This window comes from Balearica regulorum, chromosome 1 (genome assembly GCF_011004875.1).
Source record: "Balearica regulorum gibbericeps isolate bBalReg1 chromosome 1, bBalReg1.pri, whole genome shotgun sequence".
NCBI classification, from domain to species: Eukaryota; Metazoa; Chordata; class Aves; order Gruiformes; family Gruidae; genus Balearica; species Balearica regulorum.
The window spans coordinates 138,061,138-138,081,311 of NC_046184.1; the positions used below are offsets into that span (position 1 = coordinate 138,061,138).

Sequence of the window (20,174 nt, forward strand, 5' to 3'; positions counted from 1 at the left end):
AAGTCCCATTTATTTTATCTGCTGAATCTTCCTTTTGAGGAAACTTTTTAAAAGAAACTTTAAAAAATACTTCAACCCAATCTTGCTCAAATTGTTTCCTTATCAGCTGTATGGATTTGCAATAAATGCATCACGGGGGGGGGGGAGAAATAAAAACTGAACAATAAACATGTGATGTGGTGAACTTCCATAAAGGTGACCTGGTTAGAAGGGAAAAAGTACTGAACAAAGGATGTCTGCTGAAATACCGGGAGAGAAATAGCCTGTCAGCCTGGGAGCCGGGAGCCTGGGAACCAGAAGCATCTTTGAGAAGCACGGCCAGCATCTGTGCAGTGCAGCTGGGTACCCAGAAACTGGAGACATCCTGAGATACCCTCTGTAAGTGGAAAGCTAAGGAACTGTAATGGTAACTTATCATCTGAAAAGATGAAAAATAGTCTGGAAAAAGGGGAAAACATCCTGAGAACACAAGAATCGGTAACTGCCACGGGCTGTTCTAAATGCAAGAACAGGAGAAGTCCCAAAAAGTAAGAATTGGTCTAAGAGAATAGAAATCATTGTCATCTACTGGCTGTCCCAGATGAAACCCAGAAATTAGCAGCATCTATTGGCTGTTCATGGTGGTGGTGTCCTACAGCCTCTTAGGTGTCTATGATATAAAAATGACTTCATTTTTATCCAAACTAGAGCAGCTTTCTGCAAGAACTTCCCGTGCTGCAGGTACTTTTCCTTCCTCAAAAAGGTCTGTGAGAACTTTCTACAAGACCTTGGTCCCTCGCTGGGAACACCTGGCTGACTCCGAACTCTCTGACATGGATCATCTTCAAAGTGAGACTCCATCTGTTGTTTTACTGTTCCCCTTGAACCCACACCTGGGGCCGGTTCTGTTTGTCCAGCTCTGGGATGGCTGGGTCCCTCCCTGGGATCGGTTTGTCCCCCGCTCTGGGATGGTTGGGCCCCCTCTGAAATGCACTTGCTGCCATACAGATAGACCTGTGAGCGATCTACCGTATCTGCTGTTGTATTATCGATACGTTTGCTTTGTAGTAACTTTGTCATAAACTGTAATATTACATATATGTACTTTGCTGCTATTATTGGGTGCTGCTGTAATTGGCGCTATAATCGATCGCTGCTGTGTTATTGATTGTTTCTATACTATTGCTTGCTGATAATAATTTCTAATAGCTTCATATATATATTTGCTTTCTTAATCATAGCTAGACTTGCTAGTTGTGATTTTTGTGGTATTTGCGGCTATCTGTAATAAAGTAGAGAAATTTAGAGGATAAAGCCTCCATGGCTTGGTGTATTACAAACTCCTATGAACCTGCAGTGGTGATCTCTCCACACCCGCAGGGCGGGTCACCCCTTAGGTCACGCCGCCACGCTACAACTTAAGTCACCCGACCCCAGCTCTTAAGTGCAGGATGCAAAACAGGCAGGAAAGAATAAGGAACAACAACACACAGAATTCTCTAATATCAAAATATAGCAATTTATTCAAGACACTGAATATGATCTGTTGATTCTCTCCTTAAAACAAATGAGCTACAATACACAAGGTGAATTTGAAGAAAGTGTGGTTGGGGGAGAAACAAAATAAGGGTTGATGTTGTTTCAACAGAACCTGGGAAATGCTGAAATGAGAACCAAGTCTGGCTGCAAGTCTGACACAGACAATAAAAACTGCAGAAGCCAGAATTCAGAATTTCAGTGAGTGGCTGAAAGAACATTTCTGCAATTGACAAAGAACCACATCTTTTAAAAAGGCAAAAGGAAGAAAAAAAGGAGGAAAAAATTAAAAAGGGAAAAAGAAAAAAGAAACCCAAAACCAAAGCAGACCCTTACATTTGACAAAGTGCACTTCACTTGGCTCTAAAATTAGCTATTTTTTTCTTTTTCTTTTTTTAAACAAATTAAAAGGAAATTTCTAAGATGTAGCATGGGGTTAATGTGTGTATAACCCTGTAAGTCAGGCCCTTTAGTGCCCCATAAGGGACCCAGTGTTTTCTACATAAAAGATTCAGTATCCTTCTAACCCCCAGAGTTGAGTGGTTTTTCAGAGACTTTTTTTTTCACTTCGATGCCAGTTCCAGACAGCCAGCAATGATAAAAATCCAGCTAATCTCTCGATGGTTTTACAATCCTGTTTGGTCACTCAGGTTTTGCAATTTCTCTTCTGTTACAAAGAGCTATCAACAAAATTATCAAAACACATTGTACGAAGAAACCGCTGAAGTCCACCAGCCTGCTGCTTCACGGTGTTGTGTTCCAGGGCAGGCGCAGAAAGGCACCGCTGGCCAGGGGATGTCACGGCGGCAGAGGAGGAAAGCCAGAGCTCCCCCGAGGGTGGTTCTGCAGGGCTGGCCTTAGACGTCCACGTTGAACCACAGCCTGGAAAGGCCTCTCTCTCCCCATTGCCCACCTCCTAAAGAAACCAGCTCCGTAGGCTAGGATTAACCTTCGCAGCTACATCTTCTGCCTTCCTTAGGAGCTGCCCTTGTTTTAGCTGAAAACTATCTACGACAGTATCTTTGAGAATTTTCCAGTCTTTAGGGTCTTAGAGAGGGGAAGAAAGATGACTTTTCTTAGCTTCTTGCACAGACTGCTTTCAAATCTGATGGTCCGTACAGAAAACTCTCTGGACCAGCAGCCTCTCTCACACCTAGGCTTTGCAAACCAACTGATTTTCAAATTATGTTTCTCTTCTTCTTACCTCCACATAGGCGGGCAGAGCAAAGGTGGTGTTCTGACAATTTAAAAAAAGGAAAAAGCAAAAAGAAACAGGTATCATGGACACTGCCGAGTTATCTACAGTAGCTGTCCCAGGAGCAAGCACACAACATGGGCTGTGTGGCCAATCAGCCATGAGGCATCGCTGAACTCGGACTGAGCAACCTCATCTCTCTGAGTCCTGAGGTGTGGCCTACGCAGGCGCCACTGGAGGGACAGAGGCAAGGCCAGGGCCCCATCCCCGCTGCCCTCCGCCGCCTGCAGACCGGGACCTTCTGCGTGTTATTCTCAGAAACGCCACCCAAAAGCAGCTTAGGAAGTTAACCGTGTACATGCAAGGATTGTAATCAAATCATCAACCCAACCGTGCTTTATAAAACCACATTAAACCTTTTTATTCAAATTCAAGTCTCTCTTCGAACAAGTACTATTTTTTTTTCCTTTTTAAATAGGGACTTTAAATTAGTAGGTACACGTGGTTATTATAAAACAGTGCAAAACTGCAACGTGATCATCTACAGCCCATGCTCTTGGAGCAGAAAACTAAAACCAACACATAAAAGCATTTAACACCAAAAATAATCCTTGATACCTTCCAGTGTCCAATTCTTTGACACAAATTACAAGCAAGCCTAACTGTCATTACTAACCAAAATCCCCCACATAACTGTTTTCACCTCAGGACTGAGCAGTTACTTTTAGCAGTTACTTCTTTTCTCCTTTCCAAATGTGCATCTTGAAGAAATGCAGCTGAACCTGGCAGTGGCTGGTTCCACTGGAAGGACTAAGATACTGTGCAGATGCGAGTGTAAAGAGAAGAAAACCCAGGAGAAAAAAAATGAGGTACGGATTGCACGATGCCATGATGATGTCAGGATGATACCATGATGCTTGGTGCGTCTTGCACCACCAGTTCAGCAGTAGGGCTCTGGTTTTGGTTTTGCTCAGATCAAATCACCACTTCAGCAGTCGAGGTCAAATTGAAGGGAAGATCCTGTGTTACACAAACTTTGGGCAGGAAGGTACTACGTGATGTTAAGGGGGTTCTCTGTGTCGTTCTTCTCTCTCCTACAAATCCTAGCCTAGCCTGTGGGCTAGAGAGGACACCTGTTTGACTAAGTAATGGCTGCCACCACCCCAAGGTGGCCTTATAGTTTACAGCACTTTCAGTAACCTCTGCCTATGCATCCTTCGTCGCATCCATCATTTGCTCTTCGAGTAATGTAGCATTCTGTAGGCGTCCCTGCAGATGTCTAGCTCGCAGTAAGGAAATCTTGTTCAAAGTGGATAGGTGGTGCTTTGGAAGTCTTTATCATCATTCCGATCATTTCACCCACTATAACTCTGTAGTGGTATACAGGTTGACATACAATTTATATATCCTGTATCCTGTCCTCAGCTAATGGAGAGTTCTATGTTGTCTTCTGAGCACCGCGCTGAGGACACCCTCAAGGCTAATGTGCCTGGACAGACGGGGAGCCCCCAGACCCAGAGCTCTCCTTGTCGCACACGGCACACGCACGGCTGAGGGTGACGGCAGCACCACAGACCACCCGATGCAATGGAAGAGCCTGCTTCTAAGGTGTGTGCTGACCACGGATGGACAGGAGCTTGGCAAGACTCCATTCTTCAACAACGATAGATGCAGTCAATAGATCTCCGCCCGACTGATCTCATTCAGTCAGTGGTAAAATCCCATTGACTTCCTGGAACAGAAACAGCTGAGTGGGATGAGACTGGAAGACGGCGCTGCTCAGCAAGGCCACGGGCAGCCAAACCCACGTTCTGCATGACATTTCACCTATTGCTAGAGGAAAGAAGATACACAAGCGTTTTCCCCTGGCTACTGAGGATAAACGAAAATACGGACTCAAGAAAATGAATGCTATATTTATAGTCTCAAACTTATGAATCCCTTTTAATAAGCGCACATCATCAAACAGCCACGAAAATGAAATGAGACTATATAAATGCCTGGCTGCTGGAAGAGGACTCTTAGTAAATGACTGGCATTTATTGTATCAAACGGCATTTTTTTCTTACAGCACTTTCTGAGAGAGAAAGAAAAAGGATACTGCACCTTTCATGTTCCTTGGACTCTGTGTCATTCTTTTTGCTTGAATTACACAACTGGTCTACATTTGGTGGCCATTTCAGGCTTTTAAAACTGTTTAACATAAAAAATATTTTTTTTCCAAAAATACACTGGGTTCTTTCTGTTAAAAGTCATCTTTCTCCTGTAAAAATCTTCCCCAGCACTGCATTCTTATATAAAGCACTTATTACACAATTTGCTGAAAGTGCCCTTGAGACGCTAAGATCTGAAGCATGGAGGATTTTTTTTTCTTTTCAACGGAGAGAAAGAAAGGAAAAGGAAGAGAGAGAAGAGAGGAGAAGCAGTCTGTCAAAAATTTTCATTGTCATGTCCACCTGGCTGCATCTACTATGGGCATACAGGGAAAAAAAGAAAAAAAAAACGTTAAGAAGAAACAGAAGGAGGAAAAAAAAAAAAGGAAGGAGAAGTTGGGAGTGGAAGGGAGAAATAAAAGGAAAACAAAAGTTTCATCCTAAGCCCGGGATCCTCCAGGCTGTAATATTCCAGCTGATAGAAAAAACACTGAACAAAAAAAGTAGTCTAGAAAATAGAAAGTGTTGTGATTACAAAGTTGAGCATTTCATCAGTACAAACTGGTCTTTGAACGTCCTTTGGGAGAGCAACTGTAGTGTCCAAATTGGAAGGAAAAAATACAACACCGCATGGAGGAGGATTTTTTTTTCCCTTTTGGTTTATCACAGCATTTTTCTTTTTTTTTATTAATTTTTTTTTTGGCACAGCTTTTTTTTTCCCAGCCATCAGAGCAAGTTCTCAGACGCAAACCAAACAGTGCAATGCCTAGCTGGTGGCTTCATGCTTCCAAGGCTGAATGTTCCAGGTGGAAACCATTCCCTCCCCCTCTGAAGTGACTGTGTTTTTACTCCTTGATGAAGGTTACAGACAAAATACTAGACACCTGTGGCCAGGGAGAGTTGGTTTCACGGTACACTCTAACTTTGTTCAAGTTCGTACAGTTCTGGAGCTGTTAAGAATGGTTTTGAAGAGTGCTTCTCCCCACACATTCACTGCTGGTCCATTTGAAATTTCTTCTAAAACATTTCACTTTTACTTCCGCAGATCTAGAACACAAACCTGGAGAGAAAAGACTCAGCATTAAGAACCATTTCTGAAGGTGATGTGGATTCATATATGACCCCACAGACAGGCTGATCAGCCAGCAGTGTGTTATACTCCCAAGCTGCAAAACAGCCTGTCCCAAGTATCAGTTGACACGCACACAAGCAACGGAACAAACCGACGTGGGAGAAAACCCAAGTGAAAACCACGCATTTAACATTTAGCTGGGCTTTCATGGGATTACAAATGTACATTTGGGTGGCATATCCCAAACAAGACTATGGGCTCTATTTAGTTGCCTGAATACGGTGCCCACTTCCATTTCTGAAACACCCAAAGTAGATGCAGCCTGGCAGGTGTGACAGCACCCATAGCAGACACGTGCCCGTTTGGAGCAGCTGTTGGAAGCCAGGCATGGCACCAGCTCAAATGGCACAACTACTAAGCTCAAGCAACTGAATTGTGTCATAGGGGTACCCTTTGTTAAAAACAGTTGAAAAATACTGCTCTAGAGTAGTTACACCAGCCAGCCATGTAGAACTATTTTAAAAAGCTGTAGAGTGTGTTATAACATCTGTGCGTCCTTCACAAGCCGATCACGCTACAATTGAGAATTTTTTAAAGTAGCATTAACAGCAAAACCAGTAATGAGTAACTGGTATCTCTGCAGCAATATTTCTCCTTTACCATGCGATGAAATCTTTGGGTATCATGCTGAAAACTTCCTCTTTTAGGTACTATTTAAGGGTAAACTTTGGGATAAAACTTAGAAAGCTCCAAGACAACTGTTTTTTAGAGAGTTCATTGCTGTGACCTGACCTTCATTAAAAACTGACAGATGAGATAAATAATGACAGAAACAATATTACTGGTGTTCTTATCACATACGTGTTTAAAAGTCATTCCTATCTTCTGCAACATCCACCTATTCCAGAAGCATTCGTCATTTCCAATAGGAACATCACCTCCTAGTATTCAAAACCTTCCAAAGCAGCAGCGTTTTTACTGTACTCCACAGAACTACTTCTTTCTCTCTCGAGCTGCCTACCCTTCAGCTCTGTCCAGAGAAGGCAATATGGCATGCACGGTTTTTGTTGGCACTCTCCAGAAGAGTAATCTCCACCTAACATTTACAATGTGTAAAGCTTCTTACCGATCCATCTGATGCACTTGCTCCCACTTTGTCTCCTCTAGCATTCCAGCAGACTTCAAAGATGCCCCCGGTGCCTCGGTAGCTATGTACTAGAGTTCCACTCTACAAAGCAAAACAGCATGCAAACATTTGATACAGAAGTTCCCCTTCTCTTTCTCTGTTGCATGGCACTACATTAAAAAGAAGAGAGTGGTGGCAAGGTGGGGGCTATTCACATCACCCAACTATTGTCACCTCCGTAAGGTGATGAAGTCAGGAAACTGGTCTTTGATAATGAAGAGAAACAGGCTCCTTGTGCTGGTTTCAGCTGGGATAGAGTTAATTTTCTTCCTAGCAGCTGGTATAGTGCTGTGTTTTGGATTTACCATGAGAATAACGCTGATAACACATTGATGTTTTCAGTTGTTGCCAAGCAGTCGAGGACTTTTCAGCTTCTCATACTGGCCTGCCAACGAGAAAGTAGCGGGTGCCCAAGAAGCTGGGAGGGGACGCAGCCAGGACAGCTGACTCAAACTGGCCAACGGGATATTCCATACCATATGACGTCATGTGCTGTATATAACTGGGGGTTGGGCCGGGAGGTGGGGTAGCTCGGGGCCTTGCAGAGCATTGACTTCAGGTGGCGAGAAATTGTGCTGTTCATCATGTTTTGTATATTCTATTATTATCACTATTATTATCATTATAATTGTTATTATTATCATTATTATTTACCTTTTTTGTCCTATTAAACTGTCTTTATCTCAACCCATGAGCTTTTTGGTTGTTTTTTTCTTTTCCATCCCACTGAGAGGCGGAAGTGAGTGAACGGCTGTAGGGTTGTTTTAGCTGCCTGCCGGGTTAAACCATGACACTCCTCCAGAAAGCAATTTACAGTAGGACTCTTAAGACATCTGTTTTTGTCAACTTTGTAACAGTAAAGGCCTGGGGAGTTAGGCTGAGGTGGTCTTTTCTAAAGTTTGTTGTTAATTCAGGCTGTGAGGCATCAGTATCCAGAATTAAATCTGTGGAACTATGATGTCCCACTTTGGATTTTCCAGAGTATCCCCAGTCCCCAGCCTGTGATAGACCCTTTGGATCTATCACCTCCTCATCACAGAGTATCAGCCAGGTGCATCGGACTCACAACTAAACTCAGCTTGTCACTGAACAAAAGTATCACTTATTTCTAAGAATCAATCCACACTTTTGCTTCACAAAGCTGATGGCACGATACGACGTACCACGCGTATTTTCACGCATGCTAGCGTTTTAGCATACAACGAAGCCCGAATAGAAACGTTCTGGACAGTCACCTCACTCCACCTGAGTGACTCAACTGTTATGCTGGGATTTGTATCAGTCGATACAATCAGGTTCACCTTGGCTGGCAGGTCATACGCTACAGAGGTACATGTATTTTTCATTTAGGCATTTGCTATTAACGTGTCATCTAAACCAGATGTGCTTCACAGTACCTGAGTATTCCATATATGGACACATTTGTCAAAGGACCCACTGGCTAGATATTTTCCATCGGGACTAAAAGCTACACTGTAGACAGGCTCTTGATGTTTTGTTAACGTATGGATGCAGACTCCTCGGTCAACGTCCCACAGCCGGACAGTGGAATCAAACGAAGCACTGCAAGAAGCATTCAAACACAAGCATGGCTTAATTTGAGGGTTAATCAATTTGCAGTTTGATACTGTAAATGTTTTAAGAGAATAACACAGGGTTTTTTCCTTGGCTAAGCAAGAACTAATGTTTCAAAGAGAAAAGCTAATATTCGCTACAGCCTTGAAAAGGACTATATCTACAGAACTGATTTCTTGTATGTGGAACCTTCGAGTTTATCTCAGGGTGCTGCACATAGGTTCAGATCACTGGCCCTAAAAGGGCCAAGCTCCTGCTTTTTGAGATTCTACCTGATATTATTCAGGAAGGTAAAATATATATTGTCATTAATAGGGTAAATGGTTCCAGAGAAATCTTATTCCTAATGGGTTTGTATTATTTAATGAATTAGCAGTCTGTAATTATCTAGAACTGTGGTTCTTCTCACTTTGTTTTCGTGCTGTTTTTTGCTACAATCCATCTAAATCCCAAACTGTGGGCTTAGAAAAAGGCAGGGGAAATAACTGGTATTAAAAATATTAAAAGAAGAACTCTGAGAAAGCAAAGTTCTTCTTCCCTGTCCACTTCCAGACTAAGGAGTAAAATAAATAAAACAGCTTTGATACAACTCCTCCCCAAACTGAATACACCATGAGCTGATTTGATAATCCCATGGCACTACCATCAATTGGCATTCTACAAGTCAACATGTTCCCTAAACTCAAAGAATTTTGAACAGATTTCCAAGTGGACTTTTAAAGATTATCCAAACTTTTCTCTGTTAGATAACAAGATGTAAAACCTGTCAGTATCTGCCCAGGTGAGCTGATGACCCTGGTCAGAACACATTCCAACTGGCTGAATGGGCTGCCATTGGTCTCATAAAGTACTTCAATTCATAACAACTGGATGCCGGATGTGAAGGTGCAATGACAAATTTACAATCCTTTTATCAAGGCAGCTGAAAAGTTAAATATCATAAATACCAGATGACTCAATTTTCCTTCTTTTTCTTCTTCCCTTTTCAAATATGATTCCTTTTCCTTTGTTTCCACCCCTCTGATTTACAAATGCAGGTACTTTTTACTGGAATTGTCCACAGGAAGACTGGCACGGTGACAGTAGAGTTACATGTCAGAAAGATGATCCTCCTTCTTGGCAGGCAACAGAAAGAGGTACATTTTTACCTTGCTAACATGATGTTGGAGTTTGGGTTGCTGGTGCCTGGTCCTGTAGGACTCCATTTGATAGTATAAATCTCTTTGCTGTGAGCCTGAAGATCATGTACACAGGTATCTTGCTTCATACTCCAAATCTGAGTAATTATGAAGGGGAAAAATGGCAACGTAACTATTCTCAGATGAGTTATTTCAGTTCTACGTTTTTCTTACCATTTGTTTATTTAAGATCTCGACACAGATGTACACACATAAACATAAAAACATAACTGAAGTTTATTAATGCAGCAGTTTGGCACATACAGTACACAGATGTTAGAATAACCCTATTAGGGGAAAGAGCTACACATTTAATAGTATTTATTCAATAGATAAGAAGAACTAAACAGTTGCTGTACTGCCCATAATCTTGTATTGGGTTTGCATAGCAAGGTTTTGGTAGCGAGGGGGCTACAGAGGTGGCTTCTGTGAGAAGCTGCTAGAAGCTTCCCCCATGTCCGATAGAGCCAATGCCAGCCGGCTCCAAGATGGAGCTGCTGCCAGAAGGGGGAAAAACCCACCAGGAGCAATTGCAACCAGAGAGAGAAGTGAGAATATGGGAAATGAACAACTCTGCAGACACCAAGGTCAGTGCAGAAGGAGGGGCAGGAGGTGCTCCAGGTGCCAGAGCAGAGATCCCCCTGCAGCCCACGGAGCAGCCCATGGTGAGGCAGGCTGTCCCCCTGCAGCCCATGGAGGATGATGCGGAGCAGATATCCACCTGCAGCCCACGCAGGACTCCACGCCGGAGCAGGTGGGGACACCCGAAGGAGGCTGTGACTCCATGGGAAGCCCGTGCTGGAGCAAGCTCCTGGCAGGACCTGTGGCCCCGTGGAGAGAGGAGCCCACGCCAGAGCAGGTTTGCTGGCAGGGCTTGTGACCCCGTGGGGGACCCACGCTGGAGCAGTATGGTCCTGAAGGTCTGCACCCAATGGAAGGGACCCACGCTGGAGCAGTTCATGAAGAACTGCAGCCCGTGGGAGGGACCCCATGCTGGAGCAGGACAGAGTGTGAGGAGTCCTCCCCCTGAGGACGAAGAAGCGGCAGAGACAGCGTGTGATGAACTGACCGTAACCCCCATTCCCCGTCCCCCTGTGCCGCTGGGGGGAGGAGGCAGAGAAACTGGGAGTAAAGTTAAGCCTGGGAAGAAGGGAGGGGTGGGTAGAGGTGTTTTAAGATTTGGGTTTATTTCTCATTATCCCACTCTGATCTGTTTGGTAATAAATTAGATTATTTTTTCTAAGTTGAGTCTGTTTTGCCTGTGACGGTAATTGGTGAGTGATCTCTCCCTGCCCTTATCTCAACCCACAAGCCTTTTGTTATATTTTCTCTCCCCTGTGCAGCTGAGGAGGGGAGTGACAGAGCAGCTTTGGTGGGCACCTGGCCTCCAGCATACAGAAGCTTAAGTTACTCTATTTAGAGAAGTTTAACCTGAAGTCACACATTGCAACAGCAGTCATCTTAAAGAATGAAAATAAAGTTTCAATAACTGCTTAGAACCTAATCATCTTTTCCTACGCCAGTCAAGAGCCACAGCAAATTTTCTCTTCCCTCCTAACTCCATTTGTTTTCCTGATGTTTTTAACAGCACAGACAATGGAACGAGATCAGCTATTTATGCACTGTTACATGGCCAAATACTTCAGCATGAGATAAAGAATATGCTCAACAGAGACGACAGCTAATTTAGTAGATCTTTTCTTCAGCTAACTGAGAAAACAAGATTAAGCTGATTCACAGCAGGGAAAATAACTCAAATTTAGTCAGTCAATTTCAGAGAGATACCAAAAATGTAGTAATGATTTAACTCACTTGTTGTAAGTCTGCACTATGAGGGAAACGATGTGCTCCTATGCCGATTTTCATCAGCATACCTGAGTCTGCTTTTGGAAATGTTACACAAAGCTTACCCATGTTCTATGGCTAACAGGCAACAGATGCTGCAAGAAGCTGTAGGAAAATATCAAGAACTCCAAAAAAAGAGAAAGAAAAAAAAAGAATCCAGAGAGCACTGATTTCCAAAGGAAAAGGAAGAAGAATAATAATTTCTTGAAGAGGATTTGCAGTCTCTATCACTGAAGGTTTTTAGAAACAAGTGAGGCCAGGGGTAGCAAACCATTAGCTCTTGTGCCAAATTCAGTGGTCAGAAATATGAAGTGGCACCAACAACTCTGAGCCACAGTGGTTTTTAAAACACAGCATGCAACTGGGCACCAAAAAATGTGCTACCTCTGGGTCAGGATGTTTAAGCAGAGCAATACTGGTTACTACCATACTGCTTCGTAGCAGCGTAACAGACAAGGTGCTCTAGTTCAGTCTCTCCTAGCCCTATTTTCTGTAAATTTTAAGTTATATGAACAGTTCAGAATAATACATCTAGAATCCAGAGGGATGAAAACCCGAGTAGGTATTGTGAGAGAGTAGAACTGAGCAGAACTCAGTCTACCTATGAAGAGAAAACATTAATAATCTGATGTTCACTTAGCTCTTCAAGTTTTGCTGCTTTTTCAGTTTCAGTTCTTATTCACAGCCTGTATGCATGCTAGAAGCATCTCTTACCTCAGCTGTGTCCATCAACAGTGGAAAGAGGTACGAGCCTTAATTAACACAACTATACTATGAGGAATCTGTATTACTGGTACAATTCAATCCACAAAACCAAATCCTTCCTGGGATGTTGGCTTTGCTCAAGGAACCAGCATAAATCAACAGTCCAGCAGGGCGACTTTGCTGTTATGACACACAGCTATTCCTAGGTGGATACAGCCTTCACTCAATGCAGCTGGGAAAGGAGAATGAGACCGAGGGGAGTTTGGGCTGGAAAAGCTCTATTGTGAAAAGTATTTCTGCAAGCCCTGACTCCCCCCTGTATAAGCAACAGTTTGCTGGTACAATGCCATGGCCCAGGTGTGCTGGTAAAGAGACCTACGCTGCCTGCGAGCCAGAATCCAGATCCGTTCCATCTCACTTCAGGCACCTAACAGAGGCACATACGTTGGCAGCATAGCTGCCTTAGCCTTCCCATACAGTGCATGGACAAAGATAGGCATTTTCAGAGAGCAATTCAGATTTTTGGTGGGCTCTGAATTTACATGTCCTGTCCCATTGCGTAGTGTTAAAAAAAAAAAAATTAAACGGCTCCAATGAAATTACTTTCAGAAAAAAGCCTCCAAAGAGAAAACTCTTTGTTTTTATATCCTTTTCAACATGAAACAAATAGACTGCTTCTTAGCATAGGGTTGGGCCTCTGTTGACAGGCAAGCGTATGTGTATGTACATGTGTTTATTTAAACTACGACTATTATGTGACACTGACGTATCACTCACTTAAAACTTATTTGGATAGGATGTCTCAGTTTTCCCAGTGGTTGCTTCCCTGTCTTCAATCTTTCAGACTGGCTTTAAGAAATATGGGAAAAAATTAAACTATTGTTTGTGCAGAGTTTTAAGTGATACAGTACCATCATTCTGGAGAAGATTAAAAAATAGACGTAATTTTTGTCTTTTTGAAGATCAGGAATGGAAATTATATTACCTTTAATGTCATATCATCGGAGCAAGATGCTAGTAGCATGCCAGACGGGTCCCATTTGATTGCATTAACCTCGTTCTGAAATAAAAGGTCATATTGATTAACTAACGATTGCAGTTATGTGCATTGTACTGGGCACCCAGAAGAGGGCACTCAAGGTTTATGCATGCCACAGGTTCAACCACAAATTACAGCCCTGGCTGCTGTGTGGATGAACAAAAGCACATGCTATTTAGGTGTCATTTAGGAATGGTAACCGTTTGTGTTTGTGAACAATACACAGTCAGTCTTCTGAGACATGTTCTGGCACAAAGTCTCTCATACTCTTTCTTCATATGGTAGGATTTAAATGAGCCCTCAAACCAGACAGACTGATGATACAGCATTAACTTTGTGAAATTGTGGTATTTCTTTGGTTAATGTTCTGCATAGATCTTGGAGAAACAAATTTTCAATAGAAAATATGGGTGGGGTGTGAAGTTTTGTGGAGTTTATAATTCGTAGTACTGCAGCTCTACAACAATGCTGGTCTCTCTAAACAGAGGTGTATATGTAAATGAAATCCAGGATGGAATATTAAATAGCTTACAATGCTTTCTCTATCAATCTTTCTAGCACTTTGTAATTAACTAAGCCTAGTGTATCCCCTTGGTAATCAGTAAGGTTGCTGTGCTTTTTTGAGGGTCATACATGGGGGGGGGGGAAGCATTTCATAAAAAGGGAAAGATGGGGTTTTTTTAAAATATAAATTGGGTCAGGGTCTCAGTGAAAATAATCCTGGAAAATATTAAAATTTTGCTTTATCCATTTTACATGTTTCAGTCATAATTAAAAGGAACTGTACATATATTTGAAGTGAAAATTTGGATCATGTGTAAAATAGTGCACTTCATATAATCATAAAAAGCACCAGTCTGTTGGGAGGAATGTCATGAAGTATCAGTTTAGTATCAGTTTAGTATCAGTTTAACCATGGACTTGATAAAGGTCTCCAAATTCACAGGTTTTCCTCAGTGGGGAACAAGTTCTGGAAGCTGGTATCTGAATTACAGGTCAGTATATGAAAGCAGTTTTCTCATGAATGAAAGCTAGAAAAACTAGCCTTTGATGGTCATTAAATACCACCAGGAAAAGAAGGGGGAAATACATCCAGATTAAATTGATTCTAAAACTGAACAATGGTTGGAAGTAAATTGTTCTTTCCTTATTCATAGTTCTGATTTACTAAAGGAAATTAAGCCAGTGGGAAACAAAATCTTATTTATTAAAGTGCCCTTAGTATGCAGCTCATGCTACATATAAATAGCCTCACTGTTTAAGCTGCAGGTTTTGCCTCCTACAGTGATTTAGAACAGTTTATCCCCTCTCACAGGCAGTGAGTCACTCCTGAGGAATATGGTTTCAGGGAAGCAATGGGATGTAACACCTTTGGTGCTAGAACACACCCTGCAAACCCATCAGCTGCCATCATTGTTACATGCTGTGGTGACTTGATCATCACTAACATTCTGGAGTTCTTAAACTTACCGTGTGTCCTTGAAAGGTTTTAACAGGACGATCACAGCTGAGTCTGCATACGTGAATGCACATGTCAGTGCTGCAGGAGGCAAAAGTAGTGTTGTTCTGCCAGTCTACATCCAGAGCAGGAGCTGTGAAGTACGAACAACGGAAGGAACATCAGGGAAGACAGCAAAGAAAGAACTACCCCAGGTAATTTTCCTCCTGTAATCCGTCTGGATCAAACGGACTAGAAGCTACTTCTTGGACTATCACCTACTACCAGTTACAGGGATCATAAGGACTGTCTGAAGGGGACAAATTATTTTTTCTCTTGCAGCAGACAAGCTTGATCCTTTGCGTGGCACCTGTTAGTGTTAAGGCTTGGTTTTTTGGGTTAAGTTACATAAGAGGGGGCAAAACAATCTGCCTCCACCCTCCCACCCCGCTCCCAGCTGCACACTGCTCTGGGGCTGTCTCTACCATTCATTCCTCTATAAGCCAGCTCAGGGAAGAATCTGGAAAAAAAACTAATCCAGAAAAAAAACCTGGATAATTTCAGCTGGGTTAGAAAAAATGCTCCTGTGAATGCCAGGCACAGCACATGGGAAGGAGAAGCAGCAGGTGGCCATCTCCCTTTGCGCTAGCTCTTTGTAACCACTGATGCAAACCTATCATTCCGTGCAGACATGTGGATTAATAATACCTACATTCAGTTTAATTTGGTTGGGGATTGATTAAAGATAGGTACATCAATCAAGCTGATCTGAAATGAGAGGAAGAGTTTCTGTAAAGGGTTTGGCATTAACTAGGACTGAGCTAATGAAACCTTGTGCACAGATTGTACATGAACATGTAACTAGTGCCTGTATGCAACACAGGCATTTTGCAAAAAGTGTGGAAAAACAAAAAAACAAAACCCTTTTGCAGCATGTCACTGCAGACTAAAAGCATGCACAGGAGTAGGAGACAACTCCTGACATACAGCTTGCTTGTGTTTCTACAACTGCTGCTTGGTTTTCTGCTCAGGAAAGACTTTAGCTGCCCTCCAGAGGATGACATCAGACTTGCTACAATACAGAAATCTTCATTCTCAGCACACTCCTGTGAGAAGCAAGTGTGTCAGAACAAGAGCAGCATATAGGAAGCAAAGTTGAATCTCTTCCTGGCAACAATACAATGCAAGTTTATCATTAAAATGAAACCAAGAAATGCCTTACTCCAATATGTTCAGAAAAATACTTTTGCAATGCAGAGGTGAAAAGATACCTGTTCTGCCAAGCCTATCATATTTAAATATGTTTTAATCTTGGTATAACTTTTATGAACTGCAAAATGAGATGGATCCCCATCACCTTCTGAATCATCGGGTAGCTCTCTAAATGAGAATGGAGGGCTGAAATTGTTCCATATACGAGTATTTTTTTTAGAATATTAATGAAAAAGGTCAATAATTCTGTGTAACGTGTAAGGAATTTCTGCCTTGCAGAAATTCAAAGAAAGTTTGTGTGAGGAAGGCAAGGTAATTCCGAGATTTCCAATGAAAATGAGTAGGGATCAGGAAACAGCAAAGGATTTTGTTTCTTTAACTGTTTGTGTTTCTTTTTATGCTGCAAGCTTTGTATTACTGTTTCAGAGCAAACAAAAATCTATCTTCATTAATAGCAATATGCCTTCAAGGCTAATATCTAGTATGATATGTATGAGTTGAAAAGTAATTTTCTGAGAGCTACTGGCACCTAAAGCAATGGATTTCTATCGCAGCATAATTTGAATCATAGAGTGTTGATAATTAATACTAATTCACTTACTGGTGTATTTAATCATACGTTTACTGGATAAGTAACTACATAAAATGGTCTGGAAAAAACAACCAAATGTGGGTTGATGCAAGTAATTGAATTGCCAAAGTGTCTCCAAAACCACAGGATACTAGCCAACTGCATAAAAACAATTAGAATGTCATCTAATAAAAGCAGCAACAAATCCTTAAGAAATGCAGCTAAAATAAATCCCAACAATAAAAGTGTTGCAAGAATTATCAGTTAATTTAAGCTTTTTCTGAACAAATTTAGGTGTGATTCAGAATTAGCAGCTCAGAAGAGGATAGAGTTAGGTGTCTGCAGGCAGTGATCCAGAGCATTTAGATGTCTAAAACTGGGTCATACAAATACCTCTTATGGTATCAATGAACCCATTTGTTCCTGCATGCATAGACATCAGTTGACATCTATCACTATGTGAAAATTGGATTACTTCATTCCATTTTAAAGAAATAAGCTTTGTGAATACATATTTTGACCAAATACCCTACAATGACTCATAGTTTTGCAAAGAATAATGAAACCCTAGAAGCTACTTATCCATACTTACATTTTTTGACCATAAAACCTTAACGTTACATGGGATCATCAATGATACAGAAGCCTTCAAGACCCAGACAAAAGTGTCTTCCTTCCGTATTTTAAGATGACAGCTTTGTCCATATGGGTGTAAAACTAAATAGGTTGTAGAGCAGCCAAGAGTAAAAAATTTATGTTATTCCCAGGCCAACTATCTCTAGACTTCAAAGAAGTATGCTAAGAAGTACGCCACACAAGTACGTGTTAAAGGAATTGTACTCCGTCTAGACTAGACTTTTAATTGTTAAAATGCCACCTTTAATCCTTGTGTCAACAAGGTTTCCAGATTCCAGATATGGTAAGGAATCTGCTGCTGTTTGTTCTGGTGCATAAGTGAGGACAAGGCAAGGTCTTCGTGGGTTTAGACTTAATGTGAGGACAAAGACTTCAGCTGATTTTAAGGGGCTTTTTGTAGGACATATGCTTTTGGCCTAACAACAATTTCCTGAATAACTAACTGCTTTACTGCCCTTTGAAAACATATTTGAAATAATGAAAAAACAAAAATAAATTAGCCTCTCCACATCTCCACTTCAGTTGTGTCTCACGGTCTAAAGAGAGACAGCAAGAGTAATAAGAATTTTTTTAAAAAATCTATTAGCAGCAGATGGACATTGGCATATTGCATTGGAAGATGTAATTAAGTTTTCAATGTGCTACAAGGGGAATGGAGTGCTATGTCCTTGATGCACATTGCTGCTGAGACAGCTACATGTCAGTGAACGTGATTCTGAAAGAGCAACCAAATTCTGAATCTGCAACTACTTAGATTAATAGCGATCAGAAGGCTTAAGAGTCAACTACATCGCTATTCAGCACAAAGTTTACTTGTATGAAAGTTATGAAAGATAAATAAATGCCACAGTGAGAAAATCTGTCAGCAGACACTGACTCCTCCAAACTGACAATTGCATTAATAAGGGAGAAGATGAGTGACCAAAGTGCAGTGTATGGATCTGCTATGCACATGGACATACTTTTTGTCTTCTGATGAATAACCATTTAAATTGCTACTGCATATTAATAACATCTGTAAAAATGTGAGAATGAGAACAACTAGAAATTGAGTTGAAAAGCATGTGCAAATTAATGTTTTAGAAGTAGTAGTAAAATATATGCTTTTAAACACCATTAAGCACCTTGTGAAAGTCTGCTGTATTTAAAAATGGATTAGGTACAGTGAACACACAGGAAGATGAACACTGCTAGCATCAGAATCTGGAGTGTTTTGGTGGTTTTAAACTCAGTTTGACTGTGCTCCTTAAAAATTCTTCACTGTGACAACTTATCCAGTTTGGGCCATGAATTCAGTCATCATCTTGCAAGTCTGGTCTCAGGTAAATTTAAGATTATGTCCTTGACTGCCTGTTACTCAAGATTACTTAGTATCTGTGACATGTCCTGTCTTCTTGAAGCAGACCAGATCTACAAATGACCATCCAGGTCAGGTTTTGGTGCAGTGAGGTTTTGAAACTCAAGGTTGGCAACTGACTTCTGATAATCAGAGAAAGCAAATACTGAAGATCTTCAAGATAATAAATTCCTGAGGACCTTCATGCTTCCAGTGGTGAATGCAAGCTTCTGAGAGATATGTATCTGCCTCTGTCTGAAGTCAGCTTCACTGCAACAGGGGCAGAAACAGCAAAACAGATCCCAGAAATCTCCATAGAAAAGTCTCTTCATAACCCACCATTTTAACCTTGATACTATTCAAGCAGATAGATAATGACAGAATCATTCAGCTAGGTAGACACGGCTGGTGTATAAATACTCTCCTAGAGTCAGTTTGACTTTCAAAGCTGATTCTCACAGAACCCCATCTTTCTGAAAAAAAGAATAAACCCAAAGCCACGATACATAGCACAGTTAAAGCACAGAAACCCTTGCTCCGCTATTTACTTCTCTCTGGCAGATAGGTTTTTACAAAAGGATAAATTACACTGACAAAATTAAAAACTGCGTTTTGTCTCACTAAGAAGAGTTATGCAGAAATTACCTGAATGGAAAGGAAACTGCTGTTTAGCTTCGCCTGTGTGAGCATCCCAAATTATTGTTGTCTGCATCCAAAGGAAGGCGGAAAAAAAAGATTAGTGACTGTTCACCTCAGAGAAAACAAATAGAGAGAGCCCTCACTGAGGAGTAATTCTAAAAGATGGACTGATAAAATTATTGACTGCAGAGAGCCTTGTATGCTGAACAGCTGAAAAAACAGAAATCACTTCCAAATAGTACAGACAAATAACCTATGTGTAGATAAAGAAGTATCACCCCTACAGAGGAAGTAATATAACTACTAAGAATGGGCATATTCTCTCTGAATAATGCTAGAAAACAGTACTACAAAATTTTAATAACCACTTTGTTACAGCTGTTTCAGTTATCTTCTTCAAAGATGACTTTTTCCCCTTGTCAAAGAAGCAAGTTGAATTCTATTATAAAACGATGTGATACTCCATTTCTAACAATTAAACCACCCAGTGAAATGTTTATCTAGCAGCAGAATACACACCACTCCTTGCCACTGGTGGGACAGACTGAAGTGTAATTTGCTTACTACAGGTTTAATCCATACTCACAGCACATGTAAGCAACTCTCCTGTAGAGCTCAATACCACCCTCTGAGCGCATTGTCAGTTTATTGGGAGTACATGCTTCCAGAAAATAAAGTCAGGATGCCTCATCTCGCTGATAATCATCTAAAGAATCACTGCTCTTACCAGAAAATTTGCCAGAATAATGAAACTACCCTTGGGAGACAAGTGTAGCTGAATATAAGTCAGTATTAAAAGGAATAAAACTAAGGTTCCATTTTCACAAGTCTGTGAAAATATAGGGATTCACTTAGCCCCCGTATCAGAGGTACAAGCCT

General features: G+C 41.4%; 1 protein-coding gene across 4 annotated transcripts in view; it reads right to left on the reverse strand.

Annotated features, from left to right (window-relative positions):
* Positions 1–1,474: 1,474 nt before the first annotated feature.
* TBL1X (transducin beta like 1 X-linked) overlaps positions 1,475–20,174 on the reverse strand; it is a 204,880-nt gene continuing 186,180 nt past the window's right edge. For all 4 annotated transcript variants that reach the window (XM_075776666.1, XM_075776651.1, XM_075776659.1 and 1 more), the window contains 7 exons: positions 19,302–19,362; positions 14,934–15,055; positions 13,410–13,484; positions 9,845–9,972; positions 8,519–8,684; positions 7,062–7,163; positions 1,475–5,923 (listed from right to left, as the gene is read on the reverse strand). In XM_075776666.1, the coding sequence (XP_075632781.1) occupies positions 5,897–5,923; positions 7,062–7,163; positions 8,519–8,684; positions 9,845–9,972; positions 13,410–13,484; positions 14,934–15,055; positions 19,302–19,362 (681 nt within the window). In that variant the 3' untranslated portion in view covers positions 1,475–5,896. The remainder of the gene's footprint in view (positions 5,924–7,061; positions 7,164–8,518; positions 8,685–9,844; positions 9,973–13,409; positions 13,485–14,933; positions 15,056–19,301; positions 19,363–20,174) is intronic.